General features: G+C 38.4%; 1 protein-coding gene across 1 annotated transcript in view; it reads right to left on the bottom strand.

Moving 5' to 3' along the window:
* The window catches only part of dok6 (docking protein 6), a 62,626-nt gene that overhangs the window by 24,184 nt on the left and 17,297 nt on the right, over positions 1-21,145 (bottom strand). The window contains exons 2-3 of the mRNA XM_060861777.1: positions 11,753-11,860; positions 1,579-1,693 (exon numbers count right to left, since the gene is read on the bottom strand). Coding sequence (XP_060717760.1) covers positions 1,579-1,693; positions 11,753-11,860 — 223 coding nt within the window. The remainder of the gene's footprint in view (positions 1-1,578; positions 1,694-11,752; positions 11,861-21,145) is intronic.

Here is a 21,145-nt window from a genome sequence, read left to right as displayed (position 1 = left end):
CATACATTTAAACACAAGTTTATATAACATAATATATATACTTTTGTGCAGGATTAGTGGAGACATCAGCAACCTGAGACACCTACCATCAGGCAGACGGTCCTCTTTCAGCATCAGATAATGCACATCATCCAGGATCCCAGGCCATAAGTCTTTTAGACTCTAACCAATCACACCCTCACAAGCACAACCCACTGTATGTCCCATGCACTGCACTTCATCATCATCATCATCATCATCACTAACTGTACTGTACCATTCTCTGACTCTGAATATCCTATTACTGTGTGCATCTTTCCTCTCCTGTATTATGTTAATAATTTACAGAAATGAATGCATGCAATATCTCACATTATGCAACTTTATTTCTGCTCTACTGTCTGATCTTCAATCTAAACAGATGCTAAAAGAACTCTTTATGCACATGAGAAGAGCTGAACGTGTTTAAATCCAAACCTTGACAACTCAATTTCACACACAGATCTAATGAGGTCTTTTGATGGAAAATACAGGAATAAACAGATATATGCTTCTATAAATATACAAGATATTACTATACATACTTAAATGTCCATGATAGAAATTTGAAAGGTTTAGGAGTTTAAAAAAGTTTAAGGATCTATGATTTAAATAAATGGGACACTGGCTTAGTAGTTAGCAAGTTTGCCTTTGGGGGTTGTGGGTTTGATACCTGCCTCTGCCTCTGGGTACTCCGGTTTCCTCCATCAGTCCAAAGACATGCAGGTTGACTAGCATCTCTAAATTTTCCATTGTGTGTAAGTGTGCGTGTATATACTGTATATACACACATGTGTGTGACTGTGTCCTGTTATGAGGTGGCACCCCATCCAGGGTGTCCCCCAACTTGCACCCTGAGTCCCCTGAGATAGACTACAAGCTCCCTGTGCTACAAAAAATAAACGGATGATATCAATAAACTTTCTATTTGGCCTCTGATTACAGAAGAGAAAAACTAGCCATGCACTATAGGAGGGCTGGATGCTGTTACTCTGTCCTTGAAGCCATGGCAGGCATCTCTGAGACGTCATGTATGTGAAAGAGGGTAGAGAGAGCGTTCCATCTGTTACTTTGCCTTGTGAAGCAACAGGAGCAGCAGTTAGGAAATATGAGTCTGGCTGGCTTTAAGTGTCTCAGAGGAATCATGGGTTAGTGTCATACGATACGTGAGAGCCGGCTGGTGGAAGGAAATAGAGATAAAAGAAAGAAAGAGCTGAATTTGCCGTAAAACTAAATTGAAGGAGGTAAATGCAAATTTTATTGACACTGGGAGCAAATCTTTTTTTTTTTTCTTTTACTTTATTCATGTTTGGTGTGTCAGCTGCTTTAGTGTCGTACAGCAGGTAGTTTACTGTATTAGTCGTTTCAACGTATTGAACTATTTTTTTTTTATATTTTACATAAGTTTATTGTAGCTCAGTAGGCTTTTACACTGACTTGCTTAGTAGATTATTATAATAATGTGCTTTAATGCTTTAGATGATCTCTTTCTCTCTCTCTCTGTTTACTATAATGGTAATATACAATTTTTTTTTTTGCTAGGATAGAGAGATCGTTTACCTGAATCGCAGGCAAATGTCTTCGATGTCTCGTCACTGAAGATAATTGCTACGGCATGTTTCTTTGTCTCCCGAGGCATTCTGGTAATGTTCTTGATGTTGTGCAGCTCAGTTATCTATGCAAGAAAACAACAAAACTCATTACTGAAATGAATAAAAGGAGGAAGAAAAGACAACGACAAAAGGGAAGATGTAAACATTATGGTATGTGGGGGGGAAAAAAATGAAATAAATAAATAAATAAAAAAGATTGCACCAGGACTGAAAGGACGGTGCTGAAGATACACGAATGTTTCAGGTTACATCAGGTAGATGCTTGAATGAAAGTGTTTAGGAAAGTCTGAGGTCACTATAAAAAACTGGGGTACAAGAAGCATGGTTAAATAAATATAAAATCATTAGCTCTGACAAATTGGGTGTTACATGTATAGAAGAATAAACCAGGTTGTTATATGAAAATATTCTAAAGAAACTTTAGTCTGTGATCACATAACCAGGTAAAGGTCAAAACACCATGGATGCAAAACACATTCACAAAGAGAAAGTGTGAAAAACTAGACAAGGGTCAAGATACACAAAAATCAGTACACAGCAATGACTAGAAATAAGGCTCAGATCTTATAGACAAGACTTCACAATGAGGATCTGGGTGAACAACAGGAAGCTGTGAAAATGGTTTCTCTGCTGGTGGAGTTTCCTTTAGGAGTTAGTTTGTTTATTATTATTATTATTATTATTATTATTATTATTAATAAAATTGTGTAATAAAACCTTTTTGCTTTTTTATTTTCAGAAAAGAAAGAAACAAACAAAATAAAAAGTGAAAAGAAACAAAATGAAAAGGGGAAGAAAGAAAGAAAGAAAGAAAGAAAGAAAGAAAGAAAGAAAGAAAGAAAGAAAATGAAAAAGGGAAAGAAAGAAAAAAGGAAAGCAAGAAAAAAGCAAGCAAGCAAGAAAGAAAAAACCCTGAAAACTCCAATACTCTAAACTCTTAATAATTTCCAACAACTAAACAACTAAACAAGTTTTTTGTTATTTCTGCATCCAGAAATGCTTGATTTTATTTTTTCAGCTTTTTTGTGGGGGTTTTTTGTGCTTGTTTTTGCAGAAATCAAAAAATAAGTAAATCACAGAAGGGCTTTGGCTGAATGTGTGCTCTGATGACTGTAACATGACAAATCTGCAGAAAACCTGTTTTAATATTAAAGAAATTCTTGATATTGTGTTCATTTCAAAACCATGAATGAATACGGACTCATCCAGGATTACTAACAGTTTTAAATAATAGATTTGTAAAAAACGAGCATCCTCTTAATAAAGCGATTTAATAGAGTATGAAGGCTGATCTTGATAATTGAATCACTGAATAATATTCTGCAGTGTTAAAGCTAAGAAACATTATCGCAATATACCGAATAGTCACTTCGCTGCTGCGTTAAATCTGACAGCTACAACATGAAAGCATAAAAATATAATAATGTTTCTGTTTCATATGCCATGTCACAACTACCACAGGGACACAAAACCCCTATGCACTTTACTGTGAGTGTGAAAAAATCTCCAACTTCTCTAAAAAACATAGATAATTTATATATATATTAAATGTGATATCTAAAAACAGAAGTTCAGCTGCATTTCCCCCAAACTCTGCTCTACAGAAACATTTTGACAGCAGATGTTGAATTTCCTGCCAACTGGGGACTTTGGGGGTGTAAAATCGTGTGTATGCTTATATTAGTCACACTCGCTGCAGACGGCACAGCTCACGCTCTCAAATCAAAAGGAAAAAAAATAATAATAAAAATCGCAGATTCAGATAACGCTCACGTCTAGAATATAATACGATATAAAATATTACAATATATACTCTATGTGTCATGAAATTTTCATCGCGCAATAACTGTCTAATCTTTTATTACTGCTTATAAAAATTCAGCTGTGTTTTTTTGTTTTGTTTTGTTTAATTGAATTTAACATGGGTGGGCATGGTGGCTTAGTGGTTAGCACGTTTGCCTCACACCTCCAGGGTTGGGGGTTCGATTCCCGCCTCTGCCTTGTGTGTGTGGAGTTTGCATGTTCTCCCCGTGCCTCAGGGGTTTCCTCCGGGTACTCCGGTTTCCTCCCCCGGTCCAAAGACATGCATGGTAGGTTGATTGGCATCTCTGGAAAATTGTCCGTAGTGTGTGAGTGTGTGAGTGAATGAGAGTGTGTGTGTGCCCTGCGATGGGTTGGCACTCCGTCCAGGGTGTATCCTGCCTTGATGCCCAATGACGCCTGAGATAGGCACAGGCTCCCCGTGACCAGAGGTAGTTCGGATAAGTGGTAGAAGATGAATGAATGAATGAATGAATGAATTTAACATAAACTTGGAAAAAAAAGAGATGGTTCTATATAATGGCATTTTTTTGACAACAATATCACTTAAAATTTAAATACAATTCTCAATTATGTTTCAAATGTGGGACAGACATTGGCACAGTGATGCATGTGTTTTGGGATTGTGATCAAATCAAAGGTTACTGGAAAGAGATCCATAAGATTATTCAGAAGATTATTGGAAAGACTTTTGTATTATCTCCAAATGTTTACCTTCTGAACTGTAAAGCTGGTCTGTGCCTTGACTGTGACAAAGAAAGTGTACTGAACTTTTGTATATATCTAGTCGAAAAAATGTAGATTATTACTGTGGTCAACTCCTCAGATACCCTCAGTCAATATGTGGATAAGTCAAGCCCGCCACACTTCTACCTCTGCAAAAACTAACTTATGATCTGCATCAAAGATCAGATGCTTTTTGGCAAACTTTTGGTCTTCTTTGTGGAAATTTCTGGAAGATGTTCAGTAGCTGATACATCCTTTAAATTTTTGGTCTATAAAATGACCCTATTATTTACTTTGATATGCCCTGCTGTATTATTTTTTATTATTATTTTTTTAATATTATTGTTTCCTATTATTATATTGTTTTGGCACTTTGTATGTCTATGTATGAACATGTATATCCAAAGATTATAAGGTGATATAACCTATGTGGCTGTCTATGCTGATGTGTGATACCGGTATCACTGTGTTGTGTTGTTAAAATAAAATAAAAAAATTTAAATAGAAAAGATGGGGCACGGTGGCTTAGTGTTTAGCACGTTCGCCTCACACCTCCAGGGTTGGGGGTTCGATTCCCGCCTCCACCTTGTGTGTGTGGAGTTTGCATGTTTGCCTCGGGGTTTTCCTCCCCCGGTCCAAAGACATGCATGGTAGGTTGATTGGCATCTCTGGAAAATTGTCCGTAGTGTGTGATTACGTGAGTGAATGAGTGTGTGTGTTCCCTGTGATGGGTTGGCACTCCGTCCAGGGTTTGATGCCCGATGACGCCTGAGATAGGCACAGGCTCCCCGTGACCCGAGGTAGTTCGGAAAAGCGGTAGAAAGTGAGTGAGTGAGTAAATAGAAAAGTTCAAAGGCTGATTCTGTTTTAAAATAAATTGTGGTGCAATGATTTAAAACAAAAAACAAAAAAAACAAGCACAGCATGACAGTGTCTAAAATAAGAAAGTCAGACTGCATTATAAAGTGATGCCTCTATATCACAAGCCCCGATGCCATCACATCGATCACTTTGATAGAGAGCAAAGTGTTTTTATGGCCAGAGGAATAAATGAGTTTCTAAACCTCTTGATTCTTCTTGTAGCATCTGAATGCCAGACCAGAACAGAGGGCAATAACTCAAGCTCAATCAATCACCATGTCCATTTAATTGAAGTCAGGTCTGGTTACACCGAGTGAATGTTAATGCGACTTAATTCAATACGTAGCATTATATTTTGTAAACACAATGAATTTCAGAACAGGAAAAAAGGCTCAAACTGCAAACAATAGGTTACCCTTTTAAACTGTAAGCTGATTATACTTAATGTAGTTGATTTTCCAGCAACTGAATGTCTGTAGGTTTGAACTAAGCTTCTATTATATTTGAAGCTGAACAGAAACGACGGATCGACAAGCAGGATCAAAACGTGAATGTATGGATAGACAAACAGACGGGTGGATGGATGGACCAATGAAGGGATTTGTAGATAGATGGTTATATAGGTAGAAGAATGAACAGAAGGAATGCCAGACAAATTTCTTGCTCTGTTTCCCACATTCTACTAATGCAGCAAGTGAAAATTTGAAAAGTCAGTATAGTTTGGATGGATGGAGGTAGGGATGGCTGGATGGATGGATGGTTCTGACGGAGTTAGAACAAGAGGATGTGAGTGAAATAGAACTAGACTAGAAATAGAAACAGATTCTTTTTGGATTGGTAGATGGGTGGAATGAGGTTGGGGCAATTGGATGTGTAGCTAGATGGAGTAGTGGGCAGATGTATCAAGGTCTGGGCTCGTATTCATAAAGATTCGACGAATGATCTACTAATTTATCTTAAACATTTCTAACTAGGAATCTTAATCATAAGCTTGACTCAAGACCAATCACAAAGCATCAGAGCATTACAAATGTAATGTAAACATCTCCAAAACAGCGCAGAAATGTCATAATGCCGAATGATATTATTTCTGCTGCTATGGCATTTTCGGAGATGTTAGCGTATCTCTAAATGCCATAGAAGCAGAAATATATAATTAATTATATATACATATATTTTACACACACAGTTGTGTTCAAAAGTTTGCATACCTTGGGAGAATTTGCAAGATGTATACCATTTTTTAAAGAACACATGAGTGAGAAGGCAAAATTAAATTTATTTTATTTCTGATAGGTCTCAGGTTAGTATGTAAGGCAGAACAGAATGGCAAAGTCAAACATCATAACAAGAAATAACAAGAAAATAAGGAAATAATGCATGTTCAATAGTTTGCACACCTTTAGTTCTTAATATCGTCTATTTCCCGTCTTTCGTAATAATTGATGAGGTCCTTCATTCTCTCAGGTGGAATAGCTGCCAGTTCTTCTTGGCAAAATGCATCCAGTTCCTGTCAATTTTTTGGTTGTCTTGCAGACTACACAATTGAGATCACCGTGATGGTCACTCCAGAACCTTTAGCGTTTTCTGCTCTAGCCATTGGAAGGTCAGGTTTGCCTTGTGCATTGGCTCATTGTCATGTTGGAACATCCAAGAGCGTCCCACATGTGCAGCTTTCATGCTGTATAATGCAAATTACCTTCCAGTATTTTCTGATAACATGCTACATTCATCTTGCCATCGATTTTTACTAACTTCCCTGTGCCACTGGAGCTCACACAGCCCCAAAAATATACGAGATCCACCACCAAGCTTTACACCTGGTGTACTGATGGTGTACTTTTCACCATAGGCCTTGTTGACTCCTCTCCAAACATAGCAGTTATGGTTTTGACTATAAAGTTCAGTTTTGGTCTCATCACTCCACGACTGCTCCAGAAGCTGTGAGGCTTGTCTTGGTGCTGTCTGGCGTACTGAAGGCGAGCCTTTTTTTGGCATGGCCACAGCAACGGCTTTCTCCTGGCAACTCAACCATGCAGGTCAGTTGTGTTCATGTACCTCCTTGTTACAACAGCACTTTTTTCCAGAGCAGCCTGTATTTTTCCTCAAAGTTGTTGGTGGGATTTTCTTTGCGTCATGAACAATTCTTCTGGAAGTAATGGCTGAACTCTTTCTTGGTCTACTTGACCATGGTTTAATATCAACAGAACCTCTTATTTTCCACCTCTTTATCAGAGTTTGAACAGTACCGACCGGCATTTTCAAGTGTTTAGATCTTTTTATATCCTTTTCCTGCTTTATAAAGTTCAGCTACATTATTATGCAGGTCCATTGTCAGTTCTTTTGTCTTCCTCATGGTGCAGTATCCAGTCAAGTCAGTGCATCACCACGTGAGCTGAGAAACTCACTGACTATTTATGCACAGACACTAATTACAATTACAATGAGTCATAGGTGTAGAAACTTCCCTTTAATAGCCATTTAAACCCCTGCGTGTTTATAATATGGCCAACCACTCGAAAATATGTAAACCTTTGACCAGGATCGTTTGGGTTTGTTTTGGGATTTCAGTTATCATTTATCAAGTTTTAAAAATGAGTCAAACGACTATGTGATAATTAATGACTTCACGTGACCGCTATCCTTAAACAAGAAAAAAAAATATTTTGCATTATCAGTCATATTTTCAAGATAAATGGCAAAACCTTTAACAATTTCTTTTGAGCACATATGTATATGGCATTCCTCACTGTGTTAGTGATGTTATCTCTAATATGATTGGTCACAGAAATAATACCTACAGTACCTGATCTAATGGATGGATGGATGGATGGATGGATGGATGGATAGATAGATAAATGGATTTGTAGATGAATGGTCAGACAAATTTAATGCTAATTACTAATGCTGCAAGTATAAATTTGAATCATTTGAGTTTGAATGGATGGATGGAATATTAATGGATGTGGGTAAGGATGGATGTATGGATGAATGGATGGATGGATGGTTCTGGGTTTGTGGGTGTGAGTGTGAACACACTAGAAATAGACATAGACAGATTGTCAGACAAGTTTTACACAGTAATCACACTACAAGTAAATCTGAGCTAAAGATTCTGCATAATAGATGGATAGACAGGTGGATGGATGGACAGGTAGATGGACGGATGGATTGAGAGGTGGGTGGAGAGATAGATGTGTGAATGGATAGATATATAGATAGATGGATTAACAGGTGGGTCGATTGATAGGTGTATGAACGGACGGATGGACAGGTGGACGGACGGATGGACGGACAGACCTCCCCCTTTCTTTCCTCGGTATGATCGCGCCACTCACAGAGATCCTGTTTTCAAACAAAAAAGTTTTGCTGACATTGAGATTTACAGCAGGTGAATTTAAAAAGCGGTCTAGAGAGATTCCACCTAGTAAATAAAGTAAAAAACAAATCACCTCACGAAGCTGCTACGTCTTACATTTGACGTGTTCTCTCCGCAGAATGCATTTCCCTCACAGCTGCATTCTCAGCAGAGCATAAAGGTATAAAGTGTTTAAACATATTCGGCTTGGATCTATGAGTTTGCGAAGTCTTGTAGAATCACTGGGCATGTGTTTTCTTGTTTTTCCCCCCAACACCACCACCACCACCACCACCACCAAAAAAAAACCTCCATCATGTTTGTAACTTGACATTTTGGTGCACTCTGAGTTTTGCTTGTCGTTAAACTACCTCAGGCATCCGTGTCTGTCTCGTTAGGCACTTTCTCGGTGGGACCTTTCAACATGATCGCTGTATTTCCTCAAAGCTCGACTGCGTGAAAAATATCTAAACAAACTTCTGCAGTGACAAATCACCCCTGCAGATGTGGTTTTGCAGTTTAATTAAACCTAAAGGAGAAAAAAATACTGGGCTATTGTTATCTACATCACTGTTACTAGCAACTGAGGATCTGTCATGGACTTGTAGTCTAATCTCGCTGACAGACTGTGAATCCTTCATGGATTTGGACTTCCTTCCTCCTCTGTTGTGTACTGCTGATCCATCATGTTCTATTGATTACATCTGCAATTGCTCTTCTCTTGTTCATCCCCGCATTCATCACCTAGTGAATCCCAGCTCACCAGGAAGTGGATCCTCTTCAAATTTTCATTTTGTTGCTAAATGTGTTTCTTTTCTTTTCTTTTTTTTTTTTTCCTGTCTTCATAAAGGCTTCAAAGATGCTGGTGGGGGGTTGTAGTTGTATATCTACAACATCTTGTGCTTGTTTTGTCCTATTATTTAATATTATGCATTTTTAGACATGAACGTCAAAAACAATTGCCACGAAGATGCTGCTTAAGCTGTTCTAGAACCGACTTCCTTTTCCGCCTCCAAGCTAACTTTTTATTAAGCGTAAGACTATTCAGCCTTTTTCTTTTTTCCTGAATATTCTTTTCATTTTCCTCAATAAAAAGGAAGGTCATTTCTAGTTATACAGCCTGCAGCTTGATATAATGCCTCCAGGAGGAGCCATTCTAGTACGATGAAGAAAAAATAAAATGAAATTACAGTGTGGAAATGTCGTGTTTATACGTTACACACCCACACGAGTGGCTCGAAAGTCTCACCAGAGTCTTATTCATTACAACTGGTTCTCTCAAGTGTGAATCATTATTGAATTAGCTTTCCAAGTCCTTGTTTTTGACTAACTCTGGATGGATTATGTAACACATTTATCACCTGCTCTATTTTAGGAGATTTTAAGGCCAAACTTTTTTTTGCAGAGTCTTGATTAAAAAGCTTTTACTGATCAAAAATTAAAATAGAAGTTTCTCCAAAGAATAAAGAGCCCTTTATACTCTCAGAAAGCAGTGAACCACATTTCAGGAGGCTGCACTACAGAGAATGGATGAGTGGATGGATGGATGGATGGATGAATGGATGGATGGATGGATAGATGGATGGATGGATGGATGGATGGATGGATGGATGGAAAGATTGATGGAATGTTGCTTTACAGATAGAGGATGGACAGATGGATGGATGGATGGATGGATGGATGGATGGATGGATGGATGGATGGATGGATGGATGGAGAAAAATAATGTTGCATTACAGACAGAAGATGGATGGATGAACAGATGGATGGATGGATGGATGGATGGATGGAGGAAAATAATGTTGTATTGCAGACAGAAGATGGATGGATGAATGGATGGAGGTATGCTGAAAAGGAATGTTGCTTTACAGACAGAGGATGGACAGATGGATGGATGGATGGATGGATGGATGGATGGATGGATGGATGGATGGAAAGATTGATGGATAAATGGATGGAAGATGGAAAGAAATGTTGCTTTACAGACAGAGGATGGACAGATAGATAGATGGATGGATGGATGGATGGATGGATGGATGGATGGAGGAAAATAATGTTGCATTACAGACAGAAGATGGATGGATGGATGGATGGATGGATGGATGGATGGATGGATGGATGGAGGAAAATAATGTTGTATTGCAGACAGAAGATGGATTCATGGATGGATGGATGAATGGATGGATGGATGGATGGATGGATGGATGGATGGATGGATGGATAGAGGAAAATAATGTTGTATTGCAGACAGAAGATGGATTCATGGATGGATGGATGAATGGATGGAGGGATGCTGGAAAGGAATGTTGCTTTACAGACAGAGGATGGACAGATGGATGGATGGATGGATGGATGGATGGATGGATGGATAGAGGAAAATAATGTTGCATTACAACCAGAAGATGGATTGATGGATGGATGGATGGATGGATGGATGGATGGATGGATGGATGGATGGAGGAAAATAATGTTGCATTGCAGACACAAGATGGATGGATGAATGGATGGAGGGATGCTGGAAAGGAATGTTGCATTACAGACAGAGGATGTATGTATGTATGGATGGATTAATGGATGTATGTATGTATGGATTAATGGATGTATGTATGAATGGATGGATTCATGAAGGAAACGAATGTTGCATTACAGACAGAGGATGGATAAATAAATTGTTAGCTAGTTGGATAGATGAAGGGAGAATGAAAGGGAACGGTGAATGAACGGATGATTTGTCTGATGCATAGAATGGATGGATTAACAGGCAGATTTATAGGGGTTTCGATGTATTAACTGATGGACAGACAGATGAATGGATGGATGGATGGATGAATGGTTGGATGGACAGACAGACAGACACATTTACAGATGCATAAGCAAATGGACAGACAGATTATTTGATGGTATACAAGAAAGAGGCAGGACACAGAAAGATAAACAGGTAAACAGCTGGACGGACATTTTCATCTGATAAGAGAAAACCAGTGTGTTTTTGTCCACTGATCGTTGATAAAGATTCCCTGATGAGCTTTGACTCTGTTCTGTAGTCCATCCTTTTCAGAAGCACTGCTCAGTAGGTCAAGAAAGAGCAGCAGCATCGTTCCAAAGCGCTCTGCGTTTTTATCACCTATTAATTATGAACGTTAATTGCGACGGCTTTAAAGTGCATAAGCATAAACTAACCATGTAACTATTTTCATTTATGCAAATGTTTCTTAATGGAATAATAAACAGTATTATGTACTAAACAATAAGCTCTGCCATATGTGAAATAAGGAAAGATAAATAATTGCCTCATTAAGGAACAAAAGGAAGTGTAAAAAGTCTCAACGGCGAGACGTACGATACAACGTCTTACCTTGTGAAAACTTCGAAAGTAGGCAGCTTTTTCATCGGGATATTTTTCTAATCGACGCGGCCCTTTACTCGACGCTTTTTTGAACACCAGCCAGCATCGTCTGAAGATCTGTCAAAAATAGAACATAATTACAGAGGGCAAAATTTACTTTTATGCCTACATGCATCACAACTCTTCTTCTGTTAGAGCAAGAATAATTGCTTGCAATGAATTGTAAATATCTTTATAAACTAATAACACTGAGTCTCCTAGGGGTCTAAATTTATTAGTTTTTCCGATTTTTTACCCCCTTTTGTTTTCCATACTTGACTATTTTTAAATGGAACTCACGTCTGGTGAAAACGTCCAAAATTATGGGATTGGCGTCTCTGAGAAGAGCACACAGTCTTTTATGGCTGTTTTATGAGGAATCATTAAAGTGAATTAAAAAAAAGAAAGAAAAGAAAAAAAAATGCTTATACAACAAATGCTAACGAATTAGAAGGACTATTGTTAGTATAAAAAATCTAAATGCTGCGTGAGTTTAATCCTGTTTATCGATTCGACTTCTGCACTGCGATGTCTCAATCACAGTTCATCCTTTTTTTTTTCTTTTTTTTTTTTTTTATCTCTCACATATTGATTAAAGAGACTCTTCAACTCCAAATTCCCCATAGCAGGTCTGGGGATTTTCACAGATCAAGCACTCTGATGTCACTTCAAGGTCAATTTACAACAGATTGTGTCTGTGAAAGTTGTGTATACACGCGCGCACACACACACACACACACACACACACACACACACACACACACACACACACGTGACTCAAACGAATCTGGTTCAAACAATAGGACAGATACATATAGCTCTATATCATGATTTACAAGATTCCACATGATCATCTTACAGATCTGGATTTTTCAATGACGATAAATTTGACGACAACATTTTTTTTTTCTTATCGTGGTATATAGTCCTAGAGATATATCATCACACCTCTGCTGTCCTGTGTTTCATTCTGTCCACACTCTGTGGGCCAAATCAATAATCCAACAGCATCATAATTAACTAATGAGGTCAAAGCAGAACCGTTCACATCTGTTTAACATCTCTGATTTATTCGCATAATAAAATGTCATATGTTAAAAACTGGCAGTGGTTTGGACTAAAGCAGTTTAGGATGCATTAGAGTGGATGCTGGAAAACAGGGTAGTTGGATGAAAGCCATGTTCACTCCAATTCATTTTGCATTCCTTCTCTCTCTCTGCCTCATATATAAATAGAAGAAATACAAATAGAATTCATTACCCAGGATAGAGGGATAGATATGCCTCAGATTGTTGATTACAAAGCGATCTGATATCAAATATAAACACTCGCTATCCACTTTATAAGGAACTCCTGTGCGTTCGTGCAGTTGTCTGTTTAGATACAGATGAAGAGCTGAAGGTAAGGGTTCGTACACTAGAATGAAAAAACAGTGTGACTTTAAACATGATGTGGTTGATGGTGCAAGAAGGGCTGGTTTTGGGCATTTCAGATAATCCTTGGATTTTCACACACAGTTGTCTCTAGAGATTATACAGAATGGTGTGAAAAACAAACAAACAAAAAAAAAACCATCCTGTGAGTGGAGGGTCTGTAGTCTGAGACACCTTGCTGATGATAAAGAACAGAGGAGAACGGGAGGACAAATGAACTTAAATAAACTGATGAACTGTGAATATTTCAGAAAACAAACAAAAAGCATCGAACCGTTATCTGGATGACTTTTAAACAGCAGAAGACCATATTTAGTTCCACTCCTGGCAAGAACAGGAATCAAGGTTTGATGATTTGTCCGCGCTGAGATGCTTTTCCGCTCACCTCTGTTGTAAAGATGTGGGCATGTGGTAGCCTAGTGGTGAAGGTGTTGGGCTATCAATCGTGAAGGTTGTGAGTTCGATTCCCACGTCCACCAAGCTACCACTGCTGTGCACCTGAGCAAGGCCCTTAACCCTCAATTGCTCAGTTGTATAAAAATGAGATAAAAATGTAAGTCGCTCTGGATAAGGGCGTCTGTTAAATGTTATAAATGTAAAGGGTGATTATTAAAGAGTGAGTTACTGTAACATTCCAGGTTGCTCCAACCAATCAGGACATTTTCCTCTTTCACCAAAAAGACGTTTCCGCCCACAGACTCGTCTCTTACGTCGCACCATCCTTTTTAAACTCTAGAGACTGTCGAATGTGAAAATCCCAGGAGATCAGCAGCATCTAAAATACTCAAACCATCCCAACCACCTTGCCATGGTTAAAGTCAGAAAGCTTTTTTTTTTCACATTTTTCACATTATCCTAAGCGAATAACCAGAACCTGCCTGATTTTATACTTTGTCCTGCTTCCATACTGGAATATTTCAAACAGCTTTATTTATTTTTTTTTACTCCTGTCTAGTGATCCATAAAACCCTGTCTTCATTCCAGTCCTCAGAAATAAATGGTTGAACTTTTATGGACACTAGGTTTAAAGATGCATCATAAAATATTGCTGTTCAAGATGGCTAAATACACGGAACATAAAGAGAAATAACCTTTAATTTATAATTCAGTGCTGTTTCATGGTACATGTCAACTGCATACAGAGCGCATATATCTCCCACCTTCCTGGGGCTAGAGTACTGGAGAGGGGCTATTTTTAGCCTTACAACCATGCAGTTTGGTTCCGTACAGTATGGGGCTATATCTAGGACCGCTGAGACTGCTAGGATTTTGTGCATATTTTAGGAAGAATGCATGGAATTTATGAGAATGTGTAGAATCATATCCTGCTACTTGTTTTATTTAATACAAGACCATCTTTGCGTTTCTTAATTATCCGATTATTATACCGCTCTGAATTTAGGCTTATCGGTGACTTCAGTGTGTTAGGAAGTAAAGAACATACATGACACGCTGTTATAGGAAAATAATTAATAATGCATTAGTGTAACGTGCGTTAAACAGGCTGATTATTTTCCAATAACAGCATGTCATAAAGTGTTATAAACATCTCGTACTACAATAATTGGCTTGTGGAGAGCAACATGTCAACGCTTTTAACCGTTTCTAATTCATGTTCATTAACATGTACGATTTTTATGCTTTGTATCCTTTCTTAAATATCACTTAAAAAAAAAAAAAAAAAAGCTTCAATTATGCAGACATCGTCCCAGTGTATTAGTCGTTACTATGGAAACAAGATCATATTAGAAAGACGGCTCTTGATATTTGATTTTAAAAAAAAGTCCAAATTTAGGTATCATGACAACTCCGGAATACGCGGTGACGATGTCAATATTATAAATGGTGCCGTGTGATTATTTAGGGCAACGAATCAGGAAAATGGTTTTGTGAACAGCTTCGATTGGCTGTAAAGCGTCTGTGAAAAAGAAACTCGCTCTGACTGTGCGGTGCCTTTTAGGATTAATATTCAAACGCATTCTCCATTTCCTAATGCTGACAGCCGATACTCATTTGCGTGATGCATTGTGCGTGCTTTCTGCTGCTCTTCATCACCATTCGGATCCGCTGGCTAGATTAATTTGTTTACCAAGCTGGTGTAGTGAATTAAGAAGAACAAAGCTGTGTGAAGATCCAGTATAATTGTGCAGTGTAGGAAAATATTCCACCTGTGTCTTATATTTCACTAAAGGTTAAGTGTTACTAACTAACAAGAGATACAACCTACAGGATAAGAAGACTACTGAAATGATATTAATTTCTTAAAGGATGAATATTTAGATGGATTTTTGCAGAGTGTTGGCTGGCATAGCGTTATTCATTTACAGAAAACAAGTAGCGTTCAGGAGCACCATGACTGATTTTTGACTTCTTACTTAACGCATGTCCTGCGGTTTGGATCTAATTCAATTTCTGTGAAGAAACAAAATCTCGTTACGTCTTGTGATGTATATGAAAAGAAAGACAAATACAGAAAGCCCATGTATATGTGTGTGTCTCAATATGGCAATAACTTTTTTCTCCTGTCGTTACTGTTAGATTTATGGACTTGGTGATGAGACCGTAGACGACGGTTTATTAAAAGGATGGTTTATTAATAGTTTGAGCCAAGAACGACAACACTGTGCAAAATTTTAAGATTATACTGTATACACCGCTACGGTCGCAGTGTACGACATGTACTTTACTATATCATGTTTTGGGGTTGGTCTATAATATCAGCTGATGTTTACATCCCATGCATCTGTTGACATCGTGCTGTTAAAGCACCAATGGAAATATTCTATAAAAAAAAAGCATATTTACGTTTACGTTTACATTTACGACCTTTGGCAGACGCCCTTATGTGGAGAAATGAATACATAAAAACTGGTTCACTAGGTTACAGATTTAGGAAACCGGCAACCAAAAACTCTGTTCAGAGGTTTTGTTTTTACATATAATATACACATAAAACAGAAAAGTGCTAGTTGAGTTAAGTAGCTGTTCGGACATCTAGAGCAGGGATCGGCAACCCGCGGCTCCGGAGCCGCAAGTGGCTCTTTCATCCCTCTGCTGCGGCTCCCTGTAGATTTGGAAAATAAATATTTAATTATTTTATTTTTTATTTTTTAGTTAGTTAGTTTTTTTAAAAAATGTAATTCTAAATTCTAAGATTATGATGATATTGTATCATTAAAATAAACGGTTTAATTTGTTAACTGCCAACTTGCGAAATCCGACACAAAAAAGCAGGCGGTATTTTTGGTTTACTGCAAGCCGACAATTTTGATGTCATGAATACGAAGAAGACTCAATTTGACATTGCACATTTTATTTGAAAGTAACCTTCAACCCAGCGTCTTTTTTGTTAAGGTTAGTTCAAACTGTTCAAAATATTTTTGTTTGCTTGCAGAAATAAAATTTTGTTTACTCGGTAGCAGTTCATTCATTTCATAAATGCAACACACTACAGGTTTTTCTATACTTTCCATAAAGGTAAAAAACGATATATGTAGTGTTATCTTCCTTTTAGATGTCAAAAGGGTTTTGTGGCTCCCTGTGTTTTTTTTTCTGTGGGAAACGGGTCCAAATGGCTCTTTGAGTGTTTTAAGGTCGCCGACCCCTGATCTAGGGGAAGTTCATTCGACCACCTCTGTGCCAGAACAGAAAAGAGTCTTGCTGTAATACCTACCTCTTACCCTGAGAGATGATGGGAACAGTCGAGATCACATCATAAAAACAGTCAGAAGAGATTTGGACAGATTGTTAGTAACTTATTTAGCTTGGAAACAATGTCCATGTTCAGCATAATCCTTCAAATGCATTGGTAATTAAAATATTTTTGACTAATCGTCAGTCTAGGTATTTAATCTGTATCTGTCACGTGGCTGAGTCAGGCTGCCGCTGATGTGTGCAGCTCCATCTGTGAGAACAGGCGTGCGTTTTAATTTAATTATGAGACGCACTGCACTCAAAAAGAAAGACGGAATCATTTGCCGTTATTATTCCACCAAAATTTTGCTTCAGTGACAAAGAAAATGCTGACGATCAGTCAAATTGGGAACAAGGTTCAAGCCAGTGAGCACCTTATGGCCACTACATTAACGAATTCGCCAGCAAGTTTCTGACGAACACTCGGTACACGTGAAAGGACAATCATGTAAACGATAGCAAAAGACAGTTGGTCGTATAATCCTGTGCAGAATGTAGAATCACAGCAAAAAAATATTAAAACAGAACCCAGATATATTGTTAAATCCTTGTGCATACTTACAGTGAAGATAAATACAGTGAAGCTAACTTTCAGTGAAGATAAATACCATGTACTGAAGGAGTTACTGTTCTCTGAAAACAATGGCAGAGCTTCCTTTACTACTGATTGCTGGGCATGAGCTTAACAACTCGTTTTATTGACTGTAAAAGAATCCAGGTGGTGCTCAGTGTGAAAGGCCCAAAGTAGACGATGCAACCTGCACACTGAGGATGAAACTGAATATGAAGACCTTACTGAGAATGAACTGATAATGGCTTTTATATAGATATAACTACAGATACAAATATGAGGGTGGTGTTTGTTTTTTTGGTATCCCAAATGATACCGGTATCATAATTAGTTTCTAAGGCGACACTGATATCAGAAGTGGTATGCCAAATGACTCTGGTACTCTGATTAGGTGGCACTGGTACTGGAACTGGTATCCCAGGTGGCAATGGTACAAAACCTGGTATTCCAGGTGGTACTGGTACTAGAACTGGTATCCCAGGTGGTACTGGTACAATAACTGGTATCCCAGGTGGTACTGCTACAAGAACTGGTATCCCAGGTGGTACTGGTTCTAGAACTGGCATCCCAGGTGGTACTGGTTCTAGAACTGGCATCCCAGGTGGTACTGGTACTAGAACTGGTTTCCCAGGTGGTATTGGTATCCCAGGGGACACTGGTGTAAGAAATGGTATCACAAGTCACACTGGTGTCAGAACTGGCATCCTAAAAGATCCTGGTATTAGAACTGGTATACGAAGTGTCACTGGTGCTAAAACTGGTATCCCAACACAAGACTGGTATAAAAACTGACAGAATTGGTACCCCAAGCTACACTGGTATGGGGTAAGAGTGATGTGGGAAGTATGGAGAGAGGCAAACAAGAACAGAAAGTGAGAGAGATACAGAAAGAAAAATGAAAAACAGATGTAAAGAAAAAAGGAAACAAGAAAATCCTTCCTTCCAAATTTACTTTGGGATTAAATCCATAATTCCGAAATAAACGAAGCAATAAACAGATATACAACACGACCTTTAGCACCCCAAATAAGCACAATGCAGAGATGCGTACTCTCAAAAACAATAAAACGAACATCCCGTCACACCTGGTCTAAGCTCTCAGCGAATGTGAGATCACCACGCTTGAAATCCTGCATTCCTGTCATGCATCATCCACACAGCCAGAGAGCTGACACGACTTCTTCAGTCAGACGGCTTGCACACCGGGGGGATCCGCACAATGAGGGGAACGATGCTTGATAGCCCGGAGGAGATTTTCCGAGATGACTGAGAGAAATGAGGTTGTATTTAGAAGACTTCCTGACCCAGTCTAAAGCCTGAGAAAGAACTGGTGCAGATATCACAGGCGAGACCATTTACAACAACGGCACAAGATAAAAGGCCAGAGAAAATGAAGGCAGAGAGGCAGAGTGTCCTGGGAACCACACTGTGAAACAGATGCACTTGAAAAGTTACAATGCTGCTGCATAGAGGCTGTTAAAGACAGGAGGAAAGGCTTCTGAAATGGTGACACTGTCCATCATCAATCCCCCAGTCAAAATGTGGGGAACATTTACAATTAGAAAAGAAGAATGAAGAAGTTTTGCTTTCTGTATTCAAATTTAAATCTTTCACCTGAAGCATTGGTTGCTGTTAGCAATGATCTCCTCAATTGCTCCAAAGTGTAGACCCCGGAAGCCGACAAGTCTCTGTGCTGACAAAACTGAATTGCACTCACACCTGATGGTTTCTCTGCACATTCCCTTCACTGCCCTGTGCTTGTCCTTACCCTTTTGTGTGCCAGGCTTTTTTACTAGGCTCAACCACATCAGATGTTGTGTTTTCTGTTGTTTTATCAGATTGTATTGTACACTGATGTACAGAACCTCTTTCTTAGATTTTCATGGACCAAATAAAATACATAATTTTGTGTTCCCTGTTCATTGCTTTGATGATATACACTAAGCTTATGTATCCCAAATGACAATAATGTTTGAACTGGTATCTCAAGTGACACTGGTCTCTGTACTGGCATAATAGCAACACTAGTATCAGAATTAGTATCCCAAGAGACACTTGTACCAGAACTGGTATCCCAAAGGACATTGGTATAGCAAGTGACACTGTTATCTGGACTGGTATCCCAAATGACACTAGAACTTTTACTAGTATCCCATGTAACACAGAACAGAACTGATGCCCCAATCAACACTGTTAACTTGACTGGTATTCTTGCAACACTGGTATAAGAACTGGTATCCCATGTGATACAAAGCGGCACTGTTATTAGAAATGGTATCCCAAGTGACACGGGTATTTTGACTGGTATCTCAAGCAACTCAGGTATTAGAACCGGTATCGTAAGTGACATGGTTATCTGAATTGGTATCCCAAACGACACTGGCATTTTGCTGGGTATCTTAACCTTATCCCATGTGCCACTGGTATAACTGGTATCCCAAGTAACACTGGTATATTAACCAGTATCCCATGTAGCACTGGTATATTAACTGGTATATTAACTGGTATCCCAAGTAAGACTGGTATATTAACCAGTATCCCATGTAGCACTGGTATATTAACTGGTATCTCATGTGACACTGGTATATTAACTGGTATCCCAAGTAACACTGGTATATTAACTAGTATCTCATGTGGTACTGGTATATTAACTGGTATCCCAAGTAACACTGGTATATTAACTGGTATCTCATGTGACACTGGTATATTAACTGGTATCCCAAGTAACACTGGTATATTAACTAGTATCCCATGTAGCACTGGTATATTAACTAGTATCCCATGTGGTACTGGTATATTAACTGGTATCCCAAGTGACACTGGTAATAAACCCGATATTGCCTTAACTGGAAAATGTGTAATCCCTGCAAGAAACATAACTGTTTAACAATGTTAGCATTTGTTTGTTTATTTCACTAAAGAAACCATTGTGCTGTCTGCACTCTTCTACATACAGTACATGAGCTCAATTGTTCCCATGATTGGCTCGTGTCTGTGATTGACTGTGATTGACAGAACCAAGAGTTACAGAGACTATGCTATTCCTCCTACACAGTAAGCAGAGCATTTTGTTTGCTTGGCTCCAGGCCACAGGCGTCTGTGGCATCATCTGGATTCAAACTTGCAATCTCCTGATGATAAAGTGAATGCTTTACCACTGCACTCAGAAGTCCCTGAATCAGCTTTTGCTTTAACTATGGAAAAAGATGACCAGCCAACTAGTAAAAATTAATGGCCGTGCAACCCCTAAACACTAGTAATAAAATGTGCAGTGTGTATTAAACTACTAATACACACCACAGACACACCACTTCTACATGATGTATGCTGCAAATACTCCGTTTCTATTCCATTTCTAATCAAGGAAACTTAGAGTTATATCTTTTTAAAATATTGTTTCCAGGCAGTCAATCCTGAAACATGAACTGAATTCATTCTACACCTTCATGTTTAAATGTACAAATAGTTTTGTAATAAAAACAACAGTAACAAATTGCTGATCATTTGCTGATCAAAAAATTGTCTTTATTTCTTCAAAATCAGCAAAATCCTGGAGCAACTGATAAATAAAAAGAAATGATTCAATATAATATAGACGTGAGAGAAAGTTGAAATAATTTTAGACAAAACTTTGTCACGTGATGCGTCTTGGCTGTAATCCACGGA

Source organism: Tachysurus vachellii, chromosome 25, assembly GCF_030014155.1.
Source record: "Tachysurus vachellii isolate PV-2020 chromosome 25, HZAU_Pvac_v1, whole genome shotgun sequence".
In the NCBI taxonomy this organism is placed as follows: domain Eukaryota; kingdom Metazoa; phylum Chordata; class Actinopteri; order Siluriformes; family Bagridae; genus Tachysurus; species Tachysurus vachellii.
This window is presented reverse-complemented; position numbering and strand designations above follow the sequence as displayed.